This window comes from Ovis canadensis, chromosome 19 (assembly GCF_042477335.2).
Source record: "Ovis canadensis isolate MfBH-ARS-UI-01 breed Bighorn chromosome 19, ARS-UI_OviCan_v2, whole genome shotgun sequence".
Lineage (NCBI taxonomy): Eukaryota > Metazoa > Chordata > Mammalia > Artiodactyla > Bovidae > Ovis > Ovis canadensis.
This window is the reverse complement of record NC_091263.1, coordinates 72,329,558-72,352,825: the sequence shown is the minus strand read 5'-3', so window position 1 is coordinate 72,352,825 and position 23,268 is coordinate 72,329,558. Positions and strand designations below refer to the sequence as shown.

The following is a 23,268-nucleotide window of genomic DNA, read 5'->3' as shown; positions in this document are numbered from 1 at the left end:
ACCTCATATAGTTACATATATTTTTGTCTTCTTGTGATCAGAGCTGGTAAAGCTTTACACTCTCAGCAACTTCTTTTTATTTTTTTCCCCCACATGCGGGATCTTAGTTCACCAACCAGGCATCAGACCTATGCCCCTTGCATTGTGAGTACAGAGCGTTTCCCACGGGACTGCCAGGGAAGCCTCTTAGCAACTTTCAAACACACCATCCGGTGTATCGTGACTGGTGTGCAACCATGCTGTACACGACACGCCCAGGACGAATTTATCTTCTAATCAGAAGTTTGTGCCTTTTTGACCCTTTTGCTTAGCGATGGTATTTTCTAAACATAAGTTCTCTGTTTGGTCAGTTGGTTAGTTGGTTGGTCTGTTCTTTCAGTTTTTGTTTGATTTTTTTTTACTTGCTGGAGGCCCTGAGTTAGCATCCTCTGACGTCAGAGGAGTTCAGGCTAGGCAGCACGTCCTGGAGACCTGCTGGTCAGTAGGAGCTCAGCAGTAAGAGCGCCCTCCCTGCTCCTTGTGGTGGTCTGTGACCTGGCTGGTAGCCAGTAGAGCCGGGCACACGCACGCTGCCCGCCCGCCCACATCAGAACCACCTTGCAGGAGGTCCTGCCCTTGAGCCTGGTTTCTTAACCTTCTGGAGGCTCAGGTGCCTCTGGGACTCTGATGAGTGCCCTAGACACTCCGGAACAAAGCACATACCCATCGGCCCAAGTCACCCACACTTTCAAAGTGTGTGCGGACCCGCTGAAGCCAGTAGTAGATGCCAGGTGGGAGCCCTCGCTCGACTCTTCGCCACCCTCCTTGTACCCCGGCTCCCACCCCCGGCTGGAGAGGCCCATCTCTTGCTTCCCAGCACCCTTCCCAGCTGGTTCTCAGCTTCCTGCCCTGGCTGGACCACGGAAGGCCAGCTGAAGGCTGCAACCAGGAGGCCCATCTGAGCCAGATGTGAGGGCTGGGTGGTCCTTCTTCAGAAGGACAGACCTGCGGAAGACAGGCAGGCACAGAGCTTCAGCAGAGGCTTGGAGGCTTCACGCAACTGGGTAGATCGGAAGAAGACAAGAGGGCAGCCTGGAAGGGTGTTGCTGGCTGGACAAGAATTTTCAGCCAGGTCTGGGAGTCTGCCCTTCACCATCACGTCCCCAGGTCGGGAAGATTCCCCTGGAGAAGGAAATGGCAACCCACTCCAGCATTCTTGCCTGGAGAATCCCATGGACAGAGGCGCCCAGCAGGCTGGCTGGGAGGGTTTGGGACGGAGAATGTGCAGGCCTCGGCCAACCTGAGCCTCACCCCGCTCTTCTCTCTCTGCAGGCGCATTTCTCATACCATACTTCATTTTCCTGTTTGGGGGCGGCCTGCCTGTGTTTTTCCTGGAGGTAATCATAGGCCAGTACACCTCTGAAGGGGGCATCACCTGCTGGGAAAAGATCTGCCCCTTGTTTGCTGGTGAGTACGGGACAAAGGCCGCCCGGGGCCTGGCGTTCCTCGGCTCAGCAAACGCTTACTGTGCACCTACTATTTGCCAGGTACACTGGAGCCTCACGCAGGCCGGCTTGGCACACAGCGGCGGCGGCTGCTCACTCCTCTCTGGGGTGTCAAAGGACGGGAGGCCCAGTAGCCGCTGAGCAGTAGGGTGTAGAAGAGAAGGCTTTCAGGAGCCCGACCGTCTGGCTTCAAGCCGCGCTCCCTCGTTATGCTAACTCTCGTGACTTTGGGGAAAGTCCCTTCATCTCTTTGTGCCTCAGTTGCCCTCTCCATAAAATGGAAATAACACGCATACTTCTAGGCAAAGCAACAGAGCCATGTAAAAGCGCTTTGTACGCAAAGGAAGCCCCAAGCAGCAGCGGCAGCTTTGTTACCGCTGGGCTTCCCTGGTGGCTCAGATCGTAGAGAATCTGCCTGCAATGCGGGAGGCCCAGGTTCGATCCCTGGGTCGGGAAGATCCCTTGGAGAAGGGAATGGCAACCCACTCCAGTGTTCTTGCCTGGAGAATCCCCACGGATAGAGGAGCCTGGCGGGCTACAGTCCACGGGGTCGCAAACAGTCAGACACAGCTGAGCGATTAACACTTGTTATTATTGTAGCGTTTAGTCCTGTGCCTAGTTCCCAGTATGTCCTCATGAGATAATACCGTCCTGATTATAACTGGCAGGGGTGGGAGAATGTGCAAGTCTGTTCACTACTCGGTCGTCCATGTAAATCTACCCATCTGTCTATCCATTAAACCTTTCTTTTATTAAACTAGTCGATAGTTACACAATCCATGTGTCCATTTAGCCATGCTCTCTCTACTTATCCATCCATCCATCCATCTACCTAACCTTCCAATCAACCACCATCCATCCAACAAAGTGAGTATCCATCCATCATTCCAACATCCAGCCATTCACCTGAGTCCATCCAGCCATCCGTCTATGCGTCCATCCATTCATCCATTGATCTGCCCATCCATCCCTCCATCCATCCACCCATCTGTCCATCCGTTCATCCAGTCATCGGCTTACCCCTCTTCTGCACATCCGTCAGTTTGTCCAGCTGTCTGACTCGTCTGAGCATCCGTCATTTTCCTATCCATCCACACAGCCATGCGTTCCTGCTACACTTGTTTGCTGGTCCCTGTTGAAGGGCCCCTGCTGGCCCCAGGCCTGCAGATCCCAGGGGCTCCTGGTTGAGGGTGTGGCCTGGCGGGTCTGGCCTCCCTCCGATCCCCGTCTCCCTTGCCCCCGCTCGCAGGCATCGGCTATGCCTCCATCGTGATCGTGTCCCTCCTGAACATATACTACATCGTCATCCTCGCCTGGGCCACGTACTACCTATTCCAGTCCTTCCAGTCGGAGCTCCCCTGGGCAAAATGCAACCACAGCTGGAACACGCCCCATTGCCTGGAGGACACCTTGCGGAAGAACCGGAGCCTCTGGGTCTCCAATAGCACCACCAACTTCACCTCCCCTGTCATCGAGTTCTGGGAGTAAGGCTGGCCTCGCGGAGGAAGGAGGGGGTGGGGTGGGGGCAGAGGGCACCCCTTGCCCTCATCTTCTCCCTAGGGGTGTGGGAGCCACTTCCTTGCGGTGGGGTGGGTGGAAGAGGGGGTGCAGATTTGGAGATAAATCCATGCCTTTGGTCTCAGACAGGCCTGGACTTGAATCTCAGTTCTGCCATTTTATTGGCTGTTTGACCTCCAGCAAGTCACTGCCCCTTTCTGAGCCTCAGTTTCCTTAACTGTCAAATGAGGGCAATGAATCGTTCCTACACCCATGGGATCTCTGTGAGGATTGTTTCCCAAAGGCAGGTATATGTCCTTATGTTGTCTGAAAATGATATAGTTTTCTTAATGTATTTTAGAAAAATATATATATAGTTAGCACATCAAACCTGTTATTGCCCAGAGTGGGGGAAAAAAAAGGCATATAGGAAGCTTGAAGTAGTTACTCAAGTGAGCAGGTGAGTAGATAGAGTGAAACATATGTATCAGTTAGCATTTGCTGTGTAACACCCATCGCCAAATTGGAGCGGCCATTTGTTTGACTCATGGTCCTGCTACTTGGCAGCTGGGACAAAGCTTGGCTGGGCAGTTCTTCTGGGCTTTGCTGGGCTCCCCACGTTAGGTCAGCTGTATGGCATTGGGGTCACTCTTTTGGAGACTGGCTGGCTCCTGGCTGGGGTGCCACAGGCAGCCGGTCCCTATAGTCTCATCACCCTGCAGGCTAGCCTGGGCTTGTTCCGAGGCAGCTGAGCATCCCAAAACAACACACGGGAAAGCCCCAGTGTGAGAGCACTTTTCCAGCTTTTGCTGGTACCATTTTTGTTAAGGTCCCGTTGGCCAAAAAGAGGCCTGAGACTCAAGAGGCAAGAGGTGGGGGAATAGGCTCCGTCTCGTTAGGAGAGGAAGGAGAATTACGGGCATGTTTTGAAGTTGCCCACGCTATAGCCAGTGAGATGCGTACACACGGCCAGTCCTGGGGAGGGCGGACCACGGAGGCCTGGAGTCGGGTAGCTCTTCGCTGACGTACAGGGTCGTCCTTCTAACCCAGTGCTGGGAGCCCATCAAAAACGGATGAGTGCCTTGCTTTCCCTGCTCTCCACAAGCTGTTAAACGGGTACTCAGCAGCCCCTCCAACCCTGGAAGGAGCAGGCAAGGCCCCGCGTGGGGTGAGAGCCAGGGCAGGGAACTGTGTTAAGGGACGGCCTTGCCGCCGCCAGACAAGACTCCCTCTCCTTCGTGTGTGGATTTGCTGCGTCGAGGAGCCTCTCCCCCTCTTAGAATCTGGCCCCGGCACCACAGAAGAGGGAGCTAAGCGCTGGCTGTTCCCAGCCGATCATCAGGGCCGGTGAGGGGGGGCGGGGACTCAGGCTGGAAAGGGCCACTCGGCCACTCCCCCAGGTAATCCACGTCTCCCTCCTGACCTCAGGCCTTCAGGATGTGCTCACGTCCCGAGGCTCCTGCAAATGGGTTCTTTCCTCAGAGGTGTTTTCCGCTTGCAGACAAAGACCTTTACAGGCACAAACCACCCCCCCACCCCGCCCCCGCCATCCCTGGACAGCTGAGTTGGCAGACAAAGAAATGCAGGCATTTCTTTCTTCTCACTTGAATGGGGCCAGAGGCCAGGGCCCTGTCCGTTCTCTGCTGTGCCTGGCACAGCCTGACCACCCAGGGCCTGCCCCACCCAGGATGCCGGCACTCCACCCAGCCCCTCTGGTGCCCGCCAGGGCCTCACTGCCCCGGGCGCAGGTTGGCCGCCTGGGAGGGGGCCGCCGCTCTGCCAGTGCTGGCTGGGGCTGGTGCCTCTTCCTCTCTGAGCCTCAGCGTCCTGAGCTGTACTTGGGGAGGTCGTAATCCTGCCCTCCCAGGGCGGTAGGACACCCCCCACCCCCCACCAACAGAATGTGACCCTGCATGACCATCCCTGTCTACTTAGTGTCCCCGTTGTGGATGAAACTGCCCCCTGCCCAGGGACACCTGAGGCTCAACTTCGGGGGCACTAAGAATGGCCCCTTCCTGATGCCCGTGTGACCCCCCCCCATCACAGAGGGGCTGTCCCCTCTGTCTCAGGCCTGAGCCCTCGTGATCCGTGAGGTCCTCTCCCGTGCCTTCTCCCGTGCCTGTCCCCCAGCCTGGGCCCTGCTGGGGGACTCCAGGGCTCCTGCCTTCCAGAACCCCCATCCTGAGCACCCCAGCTCCCTTCCCTGGCCCGCATGGTCCACAGAGAGCAGCTCCGTCCAGAGACTGCCCACCGCCCACCCGGCCTCCCCGCCCCACCAGCCTTTGCAGCCTTCCATGGGCCCTGGCTGAATGTCCACAGATACCCTGGGGAAGACTGTAGTCCCTGGAGGAGGAGGCTTGGCCGAGAGGACCTGCCTGCCACCGGAGGGGCCGAGGCTGCCTGCCTTCAAAGGCCTCCCCTTCTCTTGGGTGTGAAGAGGGCGAAGGAGAGAGAATGCCCGTGAGCATCGTCCCAGGGACTTGCTCTCGGCATTTCATCCCCTCTTCATGGAGGCTGTTTATGGAGGGAACACATCTAGGAGTCGTCCCCAGCTCCTCTCAGCTTCAGCCTCAGACCCCACCCCTGTCTGGTCCCCTAAGCTCTCTGTGTAGAGTATAACCAGATGGCTGTCCTCCCCACCCCCGGAAGACCCCCGTCTCCCCCCACCTCACCCCGTTACAGGTGCGTCTCTGCAGTCAGCTGTGAAGCCAGACACGTCATCTCTCAGTTTGGAAGCCTCTCCTGGCTTTTCCGTGCTTGTAGGCTTGCCCCAGCCAGGGAGGGTTAGGGTTAGCCTGGGGCAGCACATCACTCCCTCTCTCTGGCCTCGTTTCCCTGTCAGCAAACAGAGGGGCCAGGTGAGCTGGGCTTTGGGGGATGAGTAGGAGTTCACTAGGCCAGAAAAAGAGGGAAAGACAGCCTAGACAGAAGGAACAGCCATGCTGAGGCATGGCGGTCGTAAAGCTCACGAGTGGCAGCACGTCCTTGGTTTGGCCCACGCGTAGGACGTGCGGAGCCAGGGAGAAGGGTGGAGCCTTGGACGCTCGGCAGAGGAGGATGCACTTCGTTTTCTGGGAGGAGGAGCCACAGGAGCTAGAGAAGGGGCGGAGAATCACGTGATTACATCTGTGTTCTCTGGACCTGCTCAAGGAACATACTAGGGAGAGACAGGCTGGGACACATATATTAAGCACCGACTGTATGCAGGGCCTCAGGGGGCTTGGCCATCAGAAGATGGGTTTCCCTTAAGGGTGAAGCTCAGCTTGTACGATTTCCCCTCAGAATAGCCACCGGCCTTGCAGTGACTAGCTCTGGGGTGTCCACGGAGAGAGGCTTGCTGGGATGGGACTGAGGTGTCGCTGGCTGGTACCCACTGGGCTGCCGAGCCGTGAGCATCTTCTCAAGGCCAGTCTCCCGGTCCTTGAAGCCAAAGCCCAGCCCTGGCCTTCGCTTTCTTCACCCTCTCAGCTGCACCAGACACGTGGGACCCTGAGCTGGCTGCTCCTTTTGCACATGAGGCCTGGCAGTGCTCAGGAGCCACCTGGGCTTCTAGATAACTAGGCGCCATAGAGCCGAGCCTTCCTCCTGGCCCCCAACAGGGAAGGGCCTGGACGCTCATCCCTGCCAGGCCCACCTCCCTCTCTGGTTTTCCACGAGGAGCTAGTGGACAGCCGCTGGCCATGCTGCCATCCCCTCGATCCTAGAACAGGGACCCTGACTCTAGCCTGGGGGCCCAGCTGCCCGGCCTCAGGGCGGTCACCCGTCTCCAGGGTTCTCAGAGGTAGCGAGGTCCCCATCACCTCATCGCTTGGCTGAGGGTTAAAGAGCATGGGCCTCGGGCCTGGCTTATTAGGTGGGACACTGAGGATCAGAGTGGTTAAGCGACTTGCCCAAGGTCACACAGGCAGCTCGGTGTAGCAGAGAGCTCAGCCCTGAACACCTCCTCTCGTGACTGCGTCCCCACCGGCCGTAAGTCCAGGGCAAGTCTGCAGGCACTGGTAACGTTGTACCACGTGTGTGTGCATGGGACCCCACCCTCAGGTGACACCTGGGGTCTCCTCTTGGCCTGGATCCCCACACCCACCCCGTCTGCAGCACACTGAGGCGCCAACCCCAGTGGGAGCCGATGAGATGCCCTTCTCCCTTGAAGGGTGCCTGGGACCCTGAGACGGTCATTTCACGCCAGCTTTGGAATTGAACTCTTGAGTCACTCGGAGATGCAAAGGCAGAGTCTCTGCCTGCAGCCCGCCCCATCCTGCTCACCCCTGCCCTGAGGTCACCTCTGTCCCGGGGGTCCTGTTTGTTGCCCCCCGGCCCTGGAGGACAGGCGGGGTCAGATCTGGCCAGATGCCCTCCATCAGCCTGGAGCCATGCCTTCCTCCCCAGTTCCTCCAGGGCCCCCTGGGAGCTCAGCACATATCATTAGACTTTATTAGAATCAAAGAAATGAGTCATATTTGCAAACAAGCCCTGCTCAGCCAATCTCCCCCTACAGCTGTCAGAAGGTGGAGGCGGCGTGGAGAGAGCCCTGTGTGGCCTCCTTCTCGGGGCGGACGGGCTCTTTTATAATTGTTGCCTCCGCCAGTCTCCAGGGAAGAGCTATCGCCAATAAATGGCTGGCCGGCATTCAAAAGGAAACGATTTGGCCCACTCGGAGGACGTATTTACATCTCTGAGTGCCGGCTGGACGGCAGCGGGGCAGCCGACTCCAAACAGACGTCCAGGCGGTTTTTTTTTGGATCCCACCCTGGAATGAATCAGTCCTATTCTGGGACAAGAATGCAGCTCACCTCTCGATCTCCTCCTCTCTGTGTGAGGGGTGCGGAGAAGCCTGGGCTGCTGGGGCCTCTCACCAAGGATAGCATCATACCCAGTGGTCCGCAGGGTGGCATCAGAGAAAAAGAACCAGGCCTAGGGTTGATTGTTTTTGTTTTTTTAAAACCTGGGTAATTTCAAGTGAATTCCTGAACCTCTCTGAGCCTCAGTTTCCCCATCAAGCAAATGGGTGTAATTAATCGACTCTGCTTATGTCTGTTGAGCACTCACTATGTGCCAGGCGCTGTTCTGGACCCAGCAACAGTCAGGACAGACGCAGGCCCTGCCTCCATGAAGACGACGCTTTCGTAGGACAGACAGACATGAGACAGATGGTGCGAGTAGCATTGTAATAAACGAGCAATGATACGTGAAGGGAGAAAAAGCCTAGAGAGGGAGGGAAAGAGAGTGACCGGGAGTGCTTTTCCCGTCGGGTGGCCAGGAAAAACTGCCTTGGTGAAGGGGTGGGGCGCAGCCAGTTCAAAGGTCCCGAGGCCGGGGAGGGCTGGACCTGTTCAGGGCACATACCAGAAGCCAGTGCGGCTCAGGGAGGAGGGGCGGCGGCCCTGGGGATGAGGAGGCTGTGCACGGAACTTGTCCCTGTATGCCCGTGGCCCCAGCCTCTTCTTAACAGGCACCACCCTGTCTCTTTAAGATGTCTGCGGCTGACTGTCAGAGTGCGTGGCCAGCCTGTTCAGGGAGGCAGGAGGGATTGGGGCAGGTAGGTGGGAGCCTCGGGAGGTGTGGGCAGAGGCCGAGCGTCACCTGCCTTGGGCGTTGCCAGGTTCTGTCTTCATAAGAACAGACTGGGGTGAGAGTGGAGGCTGGAATATCACTGACGAGGCTGCTGAAACAGCGCTCGGGAGCAGAAGGGGCCAGGACGGGTGGGGGCAGGTTTGGGGCGATGCAGCCAGATTTGGGGGAACTTGTGCAGCCTCCGGGGAGGTTGGAGGCACTGGCGAAGGGCAGGGCACCACGGCAGGCCCTCCCTCCCTCTGGGGCCCGGCACTCTACAGTTTACCGAGCAGTCCCGTGCACCAGAGAGGGAAGACCCAACAAATCTGGGCCGTGCCTCGTGGGCATCCAATAGGAAAGGGTCCTTCAAACTGTGTCCCCTCCAGAGGGATTCCGATGGGCCTGCATGCTCTTCGGCCTCCCAGCTACCCCCGAGATGACTTTGGAAAGGATGTTGGTTACTTTGGCCGTGAGCCCACTTCGGGCTCTGTTATGACAACCCCTGATTGACGGGAGGACTTTCGTTCCGTTCCTAGAACGTCTGCACTGCTGGCCCCTTGCAAGCCTTTGTAAGAACCTTAATTTTTGTGAAGGTGCTATGCGCCCATTAACAGCATTCAGATGGTTTAAGAAACACATTCCCTGGTAAGGCAGCCCCCCTCCCCTGCACCCCCCCGGGCCAGCGACTCCCCCACTGTTTCGTGTGTCCCGGTCACTTGCCTCACCCCTGGGACATCGCCCCTGATCAGCGCGCAGGGAGATTCCTGAGGTCCTGTAGGCTGCGTGACGCTCCGCCACGCGCCTGCTGCACGCCTGCTCGGACCCCTCCCACGGCCCGCTGGGTGGCTGGTTTCCCATGTCTGCTCCCGCAGACAGAGCCGAGGTGAAGAGCTCGAGGTGTGTGCTAAGTCGCTCAGTTGTGTCCGACTCTTTGGGACCCCGTGGTCTGTAGCCCGCCAGGCTCCTCTGCCCATGGGATTCTCCAGGCAAGAATACTGGAGTGGGTTGCCATGCCCTCCTCCAGGGGACCTTCCCAGCCCAGGGATCGAACCCGTGTCTCTTACATCTCCTGCATTGGCAGGTGGGGTCTAAGGCCACCTGGGAAGCCCGAACAGCTTGGGGTGGACCCTGTCATTGGCCATATCCAGGAGAGTCTTAGGATAGAATTGCTGGATCACAGGAAAGGTGCCTTCAACGGTTACTGCTGGCGCTTCAGAGGGGCTTTGCCACCAGCAGCGGGGAAGCAAGTGCGTGACTCGATTTCCCCGTTGTGGCCTCTGTGGCTGGGCGGCTGCCAGAGCAAGGCCGCGCGGCCCCCTCCCCTCCGTAGTGGGCACCACAGGTTTGCCCGGCACGGCAGTGGGAGCCGGCAGGAGGGTGCCTGTGACCTAAGCGTGGGGCTGGTGTGGTCAGGATGGTGTGGTCAGCTCGCCCCTGAGGAGAAAGAGAAGACCTCTTGTGCCTGGACACGCCGTGGCACTGGCTGAGCACCTGCTGTGTGCCTCGTCTGCGGAGTGTCTGGAGTCTGGTAGGCAAGACAGGCTCCCCTGAGGGCGACATCCAGGGTGAGGGGGCGGCCGGGGAGCCGGAAGGACACCAGGCACCTGGAGCATCATGGTAGACCTCCCCGGAAGCCTGGCGGCAGAGAGGGGCCTCCCCGAGGCCACCCATTCACACGGAAGCCTTGGCTGCTGCCCAGCAGGCCCCGGCTTCATGGAAGGAGCCGAGCCCTGGAGGCCGCGCCAGGAAGGGCCCTGTTCTAAAGCCACCGCAGGGCCAGGCCCACGTGCTTGTACTTGACCAGCTGCACAGCCTGCCTCGTGAAGAGGCCCCCGGCCCTGAGGGTCCCGTGAGCCCTGCCGAAGCAAGGCCTGGAGCAATTCTTGTTAAAGTGAAGGCTCTGATTTCTGTATTAATCAGAAAAGGCAGTGGAGCCGGGAGAGTACCGGCTTTGGGGATCAGACAGCCCTGATGTAGGGTGGCAGCTCTGCCACCTGCTGGCCATGTGTCCGTGGGTGATTGGAACTCCAAGCCTCAGTTTTCCCCATCTGTAAAATAGGGCCAGTGACTTCCAGCCCTTGGACCAGATGAGGTAAATTAGAGAAGCCTCGTTGATGTGGCCTCGGTGCCTGAGGGAGCCCCTGGATGTTGGGGTGAGCCGCAGAAAGGCCTCGCCCGAGTGCCAGTTGAGGTGGGAACCTTGGATTTATTCAAGGTCTTCGCTTTGAAGCGTCTTTGGAGAAAACTGAAAAGCAATGAGGACGTGTCCTGGGCCAGTGGGCCGTCTGAGCCCTGATCCTGGGGATCGGCCTGCTCGCGGACTGGCGGAGAGCTGTGGGTGGTCTGGGGGCCAGAGCTCGTGTTTGCGTTCTGCGGAAGAGGAAATGGAGGGCGGGTTCAAACGCCCCTCTTGCCGCTCCTGCCGGAGACTGTGGCCCTTGAACAGGGAGCTGGGTCTCTAGGGGGAGCCAGCTTCTCGGGAACAGGAGCCTATGACAGCAGAGCTCACGGGACCAGTGTCCCTGTGCTCAGCCTGGCTGCCCTGGGTCACTGCCTCAGCAGTCGGAGCTCCGGGACCACGGGGTCAGTTTCTGGGTGTTAAGTTTCACGGTGTCAGCAGCCTGGGGGCCCCAGCCCAGTTCCAGGAGGCGTCTGCCCCTCAGGGGCGTGTCTGAGTAGCACTGTGGGCGTCTCCCCTGGTCAACAAGGCTCTGGACCCCAGAGGCCCAGGCTCTGCCATGTGATGCTGAGTGGAGCTGCTGGCTGTGCTGATTGTCCTTCAGACGGTTCGCTCACCTCCTCCCAAGCCCGTCACAACCCCGGCTGGGGGCAGGTGAGGAAGCAGCCCTCCCTGGGTGCCCGGAGCTGCCCTGGGGTCTCAGCCCCAAGACAGCAATGGCCTGCTGCGGTGTGCTGGCCGCTGGCGGCGTCCGGGGCCAGTGTATTTTGCGTGGCTTTTCTCTTCCCCCTCGGAGAGGCGTGTGGGTGTCCTGCAGCCCCAGAGAGAACCAACACCCTGGAGACCTATCTTTCAGTGAGATATCCAGATAAGGAATGGGGGCAAATACAAAAACAGGGACAGGACAGAGAATGTGGGCTGGCGGGGTGGGGGGAGCAGGTGGTCATTCCCATTTTAGAGATGAGGAGACTGAGGCAGGCAGTTGGATACCTAGCCCCCAGTGGTTAAGTTAAGTGGTTAAGGCAGTGGTTGGACGCTGGAGCCCAGTCGGAACCCAGTGTCTGGCCCACAGGGAGCACTGCAAAGGTCTGTGAGAAATCGATCACATGGGAATCAGTACCTAGTTCACAGACGAGGAAACTGAGGCTTAGGGGTTTAACGTAACTTGCCTGAGGCCTGGCTGGATAGAACCCACGTGCGCCCGACTCAGGAGTCCAGACCCATCCCCTGGTTGGCTTCCCTAAGACTCTGTGAAACTGGCGTTAGCTAAGATTTCCCAAGACCAGCGGAATCCCCGCAGCTTGGAGGCACGGTTGAGCCCCAGACTGCTGGAATCCTGGCGCTGGCTCTCCCAGCCCTGGTCCGGCCCATCTGACTTGGCGCTCTGTTTGCTTGAAGGCGGAAGGTGCTGAGCTTGTCTTCTGGGATTGACGAACCGGGCGCTCTGAAGTGGGACCTTGCTCTCTGCCTCCTCCTGGTCTGGCTGGTCTGTTTCTTCTGCATCTGGAAGGGCGTCAAGTCCACGGGCAAAGTGAGTTGTGCTCTCATCCCGCCTCGTGGAGCCTGGCCCTCTGCAGGGTCGGCTCCTGTGCCCCTGGGGCCCTCCTGCTCAAAACTGGTCCTGATTAACCAGTTCTCCTAGCAGCCCCCTCGGTTGTGGCGTTTGCCCATTTCACAATGTAAATCTGCCCAGCGGGTCCAATTTCAAGTTATTGATGGTTTGACAATCAGCCTGCAAGATTCCTGAAATGGGGTGGTGTGCTCTCCAAGCACCCACACACCACTGGTACCCCATTAGGGAGTGGTGGGCTGTGTGGATGTTCAGTTCAGTTCAGTTCAGTCACTCAGTCGTGTCCGACTCTTTGCGACCCCATGAATCGCAGCACACCAGGCCTCCCTGTCCATCACCATCTCCTGGAATTCACTCAAACTCATGTCCATCGAGTCGGTGATGCCATCCAGCCATCTCATCCTCTGCCGTCCCCTTCTCCTCCTGCCCCCAATCCCTCCCAGCATCAGAGACTTTTCCAATGAGTCAACTCTTTGCATGAGGTGGCCAAAGTACTGGAGTTTCAGCTTTAGCATCATTCCTTCCAAAGAACACCCAGGACTGATCTCTTTTAGAATGGACTGGTTGGATCTCCTTGCAGTCCAAGGGACTGTTAGCGGATAACAAACCCTGAGATACCACTGCAAAGTTAACCGGTAACGGTGTTGTTAGCTACCAACTGCTCACCAGCCACGGGGACCCTTGCGACCTCAACATCCCCTGTCGACCCTTTAGAAATGTAGACCCATGGGCTGACCCCAGACCTACAGAATCAGAAGCTGCATTTGAACACTTTTCCCCCAAATGTGCACTGAGGTTTGAGAAGCAAAACTTCTCAACGCATTTTTGCCGCTAAGTCAGATTAACTGAATTAACTTAGGCCTTACATTTCAGCTGTTAACTAGGAAGTTATTAAGGAGAGCTCTCACCGATCATTAAGTCGTTTGCTCATAACCAAAGTGCTGGCTGTCGCTGAAGTATCTGCTGCTGGTTAATCTGTTACCTAGTGACCAAGACATTAGCTGTTAACAAAGGTGGTAGCTGAAAATTCGTGTTACATTCATGCAGGTTTTAGGTGTAGCTGGTATATTGTCAGTAATGAAACTGTTAGCCTGTAACTGAAATATTACCTGTTAACAGAGCCGGGCGATGGATGACCTGGTAAGCAGAACACCAGCCAGTATAATACCATAGTCATCCTGGTGGCGAAAAACCCTCCAGAGGGTTCCCTTGGGCTCACCGGGCTGAACCCAGGGCACTAACAGCCACAGCGTAGGTGTTGGCTGGCCTACCCTTACGTGACCCCCTGTCTGCCATCCCCCGACCCCCATCATTTGCATCTCCATCCGGGACAATCTCTTTAAGACCAAGAAGTCCTCAAAGGTCAAAAGAGTTGAGTTAAGGTGGCTTTTGAAGGACAGTGATGGGCAGTGGGTGACGTCATTGGGAGAAGGGGCTATGATTGCGAGTTCTCCCCGGTGAAGGGCCTCTTAGGTAAAGTGATCTAAGGAGACAAGAGCTAAAGGGGGCACATGACGTGGTGGAGGAAGACAGGCGTGCCGGGTGCGGTTTCAGGCAAGGCTCACCAAGAAGGGCGCTTAGAGGCGTAGATTTGTCGGAAGTGAGGGGTAAGCCATTCAAAGGCCCAGAGATGTGTCCGACCAGACCCCCGGGGAGCCCTTGGTCCAATGGAGGAGCTGATGTCCGCCAGGAACCATGAGCCTCACCCGAGACACGTGCAGGGGCAGGAGACCAGAGTCGAAGTGAAATGGAGAGGGTGCAGGGCTGTCCCTCGGCAGCTGACGGACGTGACTGGCTGGAGATACCCCTGCTGCCCCCAGAGAAGAGGCTCCGGGCCCCCAGGGGCAGGCGTGGCCCCCAGAACAATAGCAGGGCTGGGCCAGCCCCCGGGGAAGCCAGGACAAACACAGGGAGGATCCGAGGACTTCCTCGAGCTCCTCCGCGGCCACCGCTGGCCGTGACTTCCAACCCTGGCCATAGACCAGGTCTGCAGCCGCTGTGGGGGCCGGATGGCCTCGTCCTGGCTGTGGCCTTGCTCAGTGGCTGACCCCGGCATGGCCGGGCTGGGGAGGAGGGAGCTCCTGGGCCTGGGGGGCTCAAGACCCAAGTTCAGGTCACTTGGCTTCTCTGGATGTCAGTTCCCTTGTGTGGAACAGCATTCGTCCTTCTGAGGGTCTAACACTTGGCTCAGAGTTCACTGCTGCTCAATTCATCCAAGAGATTGTGATCGTGGTGCAGACGCTCTGCGCCTTGCTTGTGTGCCAGGCACCGTTCTCAGCTCCGATTATCAGCTCCTTTAGCCTCCTGATGTCTGATGTATGCGTGGTTCCTACTCCGCTTTACAGAAGTGGTAAGAGGAGATGTTCTTGGGGAAATGGTGGGGCAGAGAGGTTGATCTGTTCACGTCTACACAGCTTGTCGGTAGCCCAGGTGGCATTTGAGCTTGGGCAGCCCAGCGCCCAGCCTCGGGGCCCTGCATTCTCCCGCCTCCTGCGGCTGCCTGCTCTCACAGCACGTTAGGTCGCAGGAGGTGACAGGGACTCCAGACCCTCCCACAGGAAGGGTGGCCTCATGAACCCCACTGGCAGTTCAAATCCCAGATGCAAGCACAGGCCGGCCTCTGCAGACCTGGTGTGGGGTCTCGGCTCTGCACCCGCAGCCGGCGTGACCGAGGCCAGTCCCTTCCCCCCGGAGCCTCAGTTTCCGCCTGTGTGAAATGGGTCGTGGTGTTCTCCTGCAAACACACACGAGGTGCTTGGGGCCTGCCAGGCCCTGGGTGCAGACCCACGGCCCTGGGCCTCTGGGGTGAGTGACCCACGCTGCCCAGACGACCTCCCCAGAGGAAGCCCAGGGCAGCAGAGACCAGCACGTCCCCCTGGTGCCTGGCCGGCCACCCTCTCCCCGCCATCCCCGGGGGAGGAGGAGGCGCTGGCTTTGTAAGTTTCCAGGGCACTTGGGCCACAGGGCTTTTGGGTCGCGGGCTCAGAGCAGCCACGGAGGTTTGCCAGCAAGAGTGGAAAAATACCGCATCCTGGCGCAGGGCCCCCGCCAGAGCTGCTCCCACGGGGATCCCGAGAGTCACCGGGAGGCTGGGAGTTTGGGGCTCAGGAGCTGGGCCCCCGCCAGAGGCCCACTGGTGGCGGCTGGCAGAGCCGCTCCCACGGGGACTCCGAGAGCCACCGGGAGACTGGGAGTTTGGCGCTCAGGGGCTGGGCCTCGGCAGATTCTGCAAAACAAGGGTGTCCTGCCAGAGAGGCTGCCACGGTGGCGTGAGCAGGTGGGCTGTGCTGCCCTGGGCTTGGGGAGAAAGCGTGCACACACAGACACACACTCAGACACAGACATACACACAGACACACACTCAGACACAGACACAGACGCACAGACACATAGACACACACAGACACAGACACACACACAGATACACACTCAGACGCAGACATACACACAGACACACACAGACACAGACACACACACACAGATACAGACATACACACACAGATACACACTCAGACACAGACAGACACAGACAGACATACAGATATACACACACAGATATACACACAGACACACAGGCGCACACACAGATACAGACATACACACATGCACAGACACACAGATACATAGACACACACAGACGCAGACACACACACAGATACACACTCAGACGCAGACATACACACAGACACACACAGACACACAGATAGACACAGACACACACACACAGATACAGACATACAGACACACACAGGCAAGACACATAGACACCTACAGACACAAAGACACGCCAGCCGGCCTGGCCCACATCCCGCCCCTGCTGCCGGCTGGCCCTGGGCCCCTGATGAGACCCCCCTGGGCCTCTGTTTCCTCATCTAGAAAATGTAGGGGACAGTCTGCTCCTTGCAGTCGGGAGGATGAGTGAGTTAATAGCGCCTGGCACACAGCAAGCGCTGCGGAAGTGCTAGGGAAGCGAATTAAATGTGTGGAAACAGGGAACCCACCCCCCACACACACCCTGGGAGGCGTCCTGTGTCCCTGACACAAAGCCCCAAGGCCCCTGCCTGCCTGCCCAGCCCGGGGCCCCCGTGCGCTTTGAAGGGCGGCCCTCTGCCCTCCGCCCTCGCCCGCCTCTGTCCGCACCATTGTTCTCCGCCGGGGCGGGGCTGGGGGCCAGAGCAGCCTGCGGGCCAGCCGTCTTTCTTTCGATCCTTTGGTGGCTTCCTGGCTGGCCCCGCCCTCCACATATGCCCACTGGTCCCCGGGACGCAGAGGGCTCTCCTGTCTTCGGGAGCAGCCTGTAGGGCAGTCGGGGAGAGGGGCGTCCAGGGAGGGCACGGTGGAGGCGGCAGGAGGTCGGCCCTTCTACCCCGGGTCCTCTGGGGGGCCTACCGCTGGGCGACCCAGGACGCGGAGGCCGAGCCACCCCTCTGGGAGGGCCCCAGATACGGACTCCTCAGCAGAGCTGGAGGGAACTTCAGAGCCCGGCTGTTTCCAGTGGGGACACGGAGCCCAGAGAGGGGCCGTAGCTTGCCCAGGGTCTGCAGCCAGCCTGCTGCAGAGCCCGATCTGCGGCCTGAGCCCTGGAGCCCTCGGGAGCCTGCTCTTGGGGAGGACCGGACAAACCATAGACATCGGGGGCTCTCCCCTGCTGAAGCAGGTTCTAGACCATCCAGCTCTGCCGCCTGAGTGCTGGGTGACCCGTGGGCAAGGGCCGGCTCTGCGGGCCGCAGTTTCCCCGTCTGGGTCAGGGCAGGACCCGCCGAGTGCAGGAGTTACTGCTCAGGCATCCGCAGCCGGCTCACAGGAAGCGCTCGGGAGACCTCGGCTGCTGGCACTGGCCCAAGGCAGCCGAGCCCAGTGGGCCCTGAGAGCTTCCTTTGCGCCCTTTTCAAAGCCCGCTTCTAGTTGTTTCTACTCAAAGGGATGGCGGCTGCATCCGAGAACTGGCTCCATCCAGGCTTCCCGCGGCAGCTGGGCGAGGTTCGGGGCTCTGTCTGTTACCTGGGTCCCGGGAGTGCCCCATACTGTCCTGGCACCATCCCCTCCCCCAGCACTGCAAACCTTCATCCTGTTCTCTGGGCCTCAGTTTCCACACCTGGAAAATGGGCGCATTGGCCATGCAGCAGCCCCCTCCCTGGTCCCCCGGCCCCTTCAGAAGGAGCTGGGGGCTCTGTGAGCTGTCTCAGCATTTCTGCTGGTCACCACGGACTTTCACATGTCCTCCACCACGCACCAAGATGCCCTGGGTGCAGTGGTGGTTTGAAGATGTCTGGGAGCCCCACCCAGCCCATTTGTCCTCCGACAGCAAGGCGGCCGGCACACACCGATTTGGGGACGTGCTGAGCACGGAGTGGGCTGCTGCTCGGGAGACCTGGCTCAGCCAGCGCCTGGGCGAAGTAGCGGGATTTCACTGTCCATGCCCCTGGGCACCCTCGAGCCCCGCTCAGGCACACGCCTCCTCCTGAGGACTTCTTGTGTTGGAGTGAAAGTTGGGAAAATCCAATCTGTAAGCGGAGGCCACAGGAGGTTTGAAGGCCGGTGCTTTGGGGACAGGCCGGGAGAGGAAGTAGGGCCGGGCCCTCGGGGGTGGAAAGGCGGGGCCTGGGTCGTCTGTGGTCCCCGCCTGGCGTTGACCTCACCCTGCCTGGGACGTGAGGCGCGACCCATCCTGGTTTCCTCTCCAGAAGTTCCCCGGTGCTTCCTGCACAACCACTCGGCCAACAAAAGACCCCCTTTTTTGCACGTCTAAGCAGCTACCTGCCTGGTGCTGTTTTGACCACGTTGTGAGCCTCATTCCCTTGAATCCTCGCCTTGCCCATTAGTGAGCAATTTTGTTTCTCTAATCCCCATTGTACACATGAGGTGACAGGCCCAGAGAGGGTAAACATCATGCCCAAGGTCACACAGCACACGAGGGGACGGCGCGAGAATTTGAACCCACACTTAACTGGTTCTGAACCACAAGTTATACTAACGCTGCGAATGTTTGGTCACTCATTGGTGTCCGACTCTGAGACGCGGTGGACTGCAGCCCTCCAGGCCTCCCTGCGAATGCTAGCTGATCCGTGCTGCGCGCTGCGGGCCACCCCCTGGGCGTTCACCCGAGATCGTTTGCTCTCTTACTGTGCACTTCCCTTTTGCCACCCGCTGGAATGTCGGTTCCATGAGGGCAGGGACTGGCTCTCTGTATTTCCAGGGCCCTGTAAATATTTGCAGGATTCGAATGTCAGTAAGCCTGTGTGTGAGGTGGGTGCTTTACACCCAGGTTGCAGGTGAGGCGCCTGCAGCCCGGAGAGGGTGGGCACCACGCCCCAGGTCCCTCAGCAAGGGTGGCACCGGGCCCGGCTCTGGAAGGCCTGCCTGGGAGCGGATGCTGGGGCTCGACCCACAGCAGGCTGGCCTGCTGAGCGGCTGAGTGGCTCCCGCCCCCTGCAGGTCGTCTACTTCACGGCCACGTTCCCGTTCGCCATGCTGCTGGTGCTGCTGGTCCGTGGGCTGACGCTGCCCGGCGCAGGAGCAGGCATCAGGTTCTATCTGTACCCCGACATCAGCCGCCTGGAGGACCCAGAGGTACCGCGGGGCACCGTGGCCTTCCTACCCCTCCCCTCACCCCCAGGGCCGGCATAGGGGAGGAAACCGAAGCCGTGCCCATGCTCTGGCCCCCAGGTGGAGCCGGGAGGTACTCAGCCCTGGTACTTTTCCACTGGGCCCCGGCGGGTTGCTCATGGTGCCCACCGGCCATCCCGGCGGCGTGTATCTTTTTGTGTCGAGGCCTCCCGAGGTGGCCAATTATAGAGGCTGCTTTAGGCACTGTGCCAGGTAAGGCAGAGACGTCTCCGGAAGCTGGTCGCCTCCTCTGCTCACAGCAGCCTTGAGGCTGCATCGTGGGGGCGCCGTGGGCTGAGGGCGGAGTTCAGAGTTGTGACCTCTTAGAAGGTCGGGGGGCAGACACTAATGGTTCCCCCCGCCCCGAGGCACTCAGCCACGTGGCCGCGGGGGGTCGGAACTCTCACTGGCCAGTTTCAGGACCTTTTGTCCCCAGGGGCCTCAGCCTTTAGGTTGTCCCCAAGGGCCTCACAGGCCGCTTCGGGTCTCTTCCCCACAGTCCTCTCGCCCTGGGTGGGAGGTGGGGGGCAAGGGCTCGGCCATACGAGACTCATCAGAGGACAGCTGGGAGACGGCTGGGCAGCCATCAGGAGCTGCCTGCCGAAGGTTCTGGAGAACGGCTTTGCCTGCATAATCCGTGTGGGAATTCCTCCCACTTCCAACTCAGGCGGGGGTCCCCAAACAATAGCAGTGACCATAAGGATAGCAGCCTTGACTTGCAGGCTTACCGTGTGTCTGGAGCTGGGCTAAATCTTAACTCTTTGAACCTGCCAAAAAAAAAAAAAGCGCTGTGGGGCAGGGGAACGGAGCCCACTTTACAGGTGTGAAAACTGAGGCTCCGGGAGTCGTATTTACTTGCCCATGATGATTCCGTGGTTGGACTTGAGGTCCCTCTGCTTCAAAAGCAGGGCCTCTTAACCCTGATGCTCAGTGAGCTGGGGTGGGGGGCTCTTAGACGTCTGGGGTTCTGCTTGCATCCTGGATTCCAGCACCGTGCTCCAATCGCATGGAGAGTCTGCAGACCTCGAGGCGGAGTCTTTGGGACCCCTGCCGCCGCCTCCAGGAAGCCGGCTCTGACGACCCTTCTTGTCTTTTCTTCGCCACCTTCCCCCGCCCCCGCACCCTTCCCAGGTATGGATCGATGCTGGGACCCAAATATTCTTCTCCTATGCCATCTGCCTGGGGGCCATGACCTCGCTGGGGAGCTACAACAAATACAAGTACAACTCGTACAGGCAAGTGTTGCGCCGGCAGGCCTGGTGGGCCTTAGACGTGATGATGTTTAAAGAGAAGAAAAAAAAAAGAGAAGTTAGGGAGCGTGGCTTCCTTGTGTTGTGAATTAACTTGCTCCCTGACATATGTGTAACATAGGGACTGTATGCTGCTGGGATGCCTGAACAGTGGTACCAGTTTTGTGTCTGGCTTCGCAATTTTTTCCATCCTGGGCTTCATGGCACAAGAGCAAGGGGTGGACATTGCTGATGTGGCTGAGTCAGGTATGGTGGTGTCGGTGGCAGTGGTGGTGGGCACTGCCACCTAGTGTGTGAGCCAAGTACTGCAGGCATGAAGCCAGACCCCCCGACCCAGGGGGCTTTGTGGGGGGATGAGCCTGGTTTCTGAAATGGACCCCCACCCCACCTCCTTCTCACACCACGATGTCCCCCAGGTTTCAAAGAGTTCAAAAGCTAAATTGGAAACATCTTCACTGCGGTTTTGCCCCAGGGATGGCAGAAACACGAGGGCTGGTCAAACTGGGAATATTCAGCGCTTCTCAAGAGGTCTTTCCCCCGCACCACCCACTCCCTGTCCTTCCCTATAGCAAACTCCTGGTTTCAGCAACAGAAAGCACTTTCCTAGCTCAGGGGCAGGGCAGCTGCCCGTCGGCAGCCCGTCACCACCTTCTCAGCTTCGGTTTCTGTATTTGGCACTTTGCTCTAAGCAACCCCCTCATTCATCCCACCACTGTCTCCTGTTTGACTGGGTCTCTGCCCTGTGTCAAGCACCCACCGTTTTTGCCCAGGCTGGGGAAGGACCGGGTGTGACAGGTCGCCCTCTGGGACGGTGACAGGTTCAGTTTGGGGGTAGGTTGTGGGGACCCCTCCACCCCTCGGGGGTGTGGGCTCCACGGGTGGGACGTGCCCCCCCCCCAGACAGCTGCAAGTGGAGGTGGTCTTAGGGTCAGATTCTGCAGAGCCTGGAGGCTGAGGCTGGGATCCTGGGGTTCCAGCAAGATAGTTCTGGAACCTGAGAATTGTGAGGGCTTCAGCTACCAGGACCCCAGAGCCTCAGAAGCCTAGGTGCCCCGGTTCTAAGAGGTGCCCCCCACGAGCTCCGGGTCCTGGGCCCACAGCTCTGAGCTGCAGGGCTTCCATGTGGCGCTGAGAACCTCACTCCCCGGACCTCCGTTCCTCTGCCCTCCTCCCATCCTGCCCAGGTCACCCAGAGGGCGGTTGTTGCTCTTGTGCCCAGCCTGACCTCCCAGCTTGCCAGGACCCCTCGGGTCCCCGAGGGGCAGGTGAGGGCCCTGGGCTGAGGCTTCTCCCAGGGCCAAGAGGAGACCGCGAGGTCCTGACTGTCAGGGCCCAGACCAGAGTCCTTGCCCTTGTTGGAAACACAGGGTGGTGTCCTGGTTCCGCAGCCGGAGACCCTAGTACTGGGGCTTGGGGACCTCAGCATCATGTACTCAGAGGTCAGCTCCCCCCTGCGACCAGCAGCTTGAGAGCAAGGGCTGCTCAAGGTTGGATCTGCGGTGTCCTGGGCAGGGTGCCCACCAGAGGCTGGACAGGCCCCTCTCACGTGAGGAGGTGCCCCCTCCGGCCTCCCCATCCCACCCTGCACGTATGTGACGACCTCTGGCCCGTGGTATGTGAGCCTCTCAGAGCCCCAGGCCCCACTGCCCCCCACCTCGGCCCCCTCCTACACCTGGTGCCGCAGGGCAGTCCTGGAAAGCCCACGCTTTGGTCCCACGCTCCTCTGTCCTGTCCTGGGCCCCAGATCAGACCTTTAGACAGAGTGTTCCTTCCCTGGGAGCCCCCAGAGGCAGGGCCAGAGACTGAGGGACACAGGAGGTAGCTGCAGAAATGAAGACGCCATGCCCATGTGGGAGTTTGGCAGAGTGACCGAGGGGAGACAGTTGACACCCCCTTTGCAAATGGCTTTTCTTCAGCTGAGGGCTTACCAACCAATTCTGATTGGAGGGGAATGGCCAGGAGCGCGGAGGGAGTTCAGCGGTGGGAGGTAATCTGTCGGTTTATGAAACAGATCCTTCTCTGCAGACAGCTAGGTACCGTAACCTACGTCTTCACCGTCAAGCTAAGTGGTGTCTTATTCCCGTCCACTTCAAAGACCTTGTCGTTTATTCCCCACGGTGATGTCTGAACAGCCGACACATCAAGGGTGATTATGTCGCTAATAAGCATTTTAACAAGTGCCATATTGAGCGAAGTGCATTGGAACAAGATAATTATTTAGCCACGAGGAGCGCACATTACGAAGGAGGCGTAGCGTGGGCGTCTCTGCTGCCCCAGGGGCTCCGGCGGCTGCCGCGTCCCCTGCCCTCTCTCTTCAGTCCCCTTGCTTTCCGAGAAGGATGCTCACACCCTCTCCCTGAGGCTGGCTCGAGAAAGGCAACGCACTGAAATACAGAAGTAGCTGTCAGAAGCTTCAGGGCCCAGCGGGCGGGCGGGGGTGGGCTGGGGTGGGGGCCCCATTTTACATCTGTCTCGCTGCGGCTGGGTTGACCCCTCCCAGTGCCGCCTACAGTCAGGCTGGAGCTGACGTGGGGGTCTCAGGGAGCCCCAGCCTCATGGAGACGAGGGTACTACTGCAGCTAGGGCTTTGGGGTCGGGACGAGTGCCCTTGCACCCCTCCTGGGTTTTCCACCATCGCCTCCAAGGACACGGTCACAGTCACGGTTGGACTTTGCTCACATCGGGGCGGACTCCGGACATACAGGGACTCGCCCTCGCTGCCACGCGTGTGCTCAGCGCCGTGCGATGTGGTTTCTGGCTGCAGTTTGTTTCAAAGTTGTTTTTTTGTTTTCCTTTCTTAGACCATTCATTTTGTTCCCGACCCCTGTTTTACTGTTTTAAATATCCTGTCCTCCAGCCCTGTTTGTTTCACATTTCTTGACTTTTTTTTTTTTAGTTGTGGATTTTACTTTATATTTTTTCTTTAGCCCAAGCCCTTCTCTCTTTTGCGGCCCCCAACCCTCTGGGAGACCCACAGGTCTCAGTCACAACTCAGCCCTTCCCCTGGTTGTCTTCTCTCAGGCCCAGCTGGAGGTGGGAGGGGACGTTTGCAATTGGAGGCACCCCCCAGAGCTGGTGGGAATTCTCCCTGAGAATATGTCAGAGCACCCCCTGGAGACCAGAGCCCTTTGC

The 23,268-nt window shown here is 58.9% G+C and overlaps 1 protein-coding gene across 11 annotated transcripts in view; it reads left to right on the top strand.

Moving 5' to 3' along the window:
- Nucleotides 1–23,268, top strand: part of SLC6A6 (solute carrier family 6 member 6) — a 97,799-nt gene that overhangs the window by 60,503 nt on the left and 14,028 nt on the right. For all 11 annotated transcript variants that reach the window (XR_011250745.1, XR_011250746.1, XM_069561034.1 and 8 more), the window contains 6 exons: nt 1,312–1,446; nt 2,734–2,968; nt 12,109–12,241; nt 18,716–18,850; nt 20,018–20,121; nt 20,258–20,382. Coding sequence is in view for 9 of the 11 variants with exons in the window: in XM_069561034.1 (XP_069417135.1) it covers nt 1,312–1,446; nt 2,734–2,968; nt 12,109–12,241; nt 18,716–18,850; nt 20,018–20,121; nt 20,258–20,382 (867 nt within the window). In the remaining 2 variants the exon portion in view is untranslated. The remainder of the gene's footprint in view (nt 1–1,311; nt 1,447–2,733; nt 2,969–12,108; nt 12,242–18,715; nt 18,851–20,017; nt 20,122–20,257; nt 20,383–23,268) is intronic.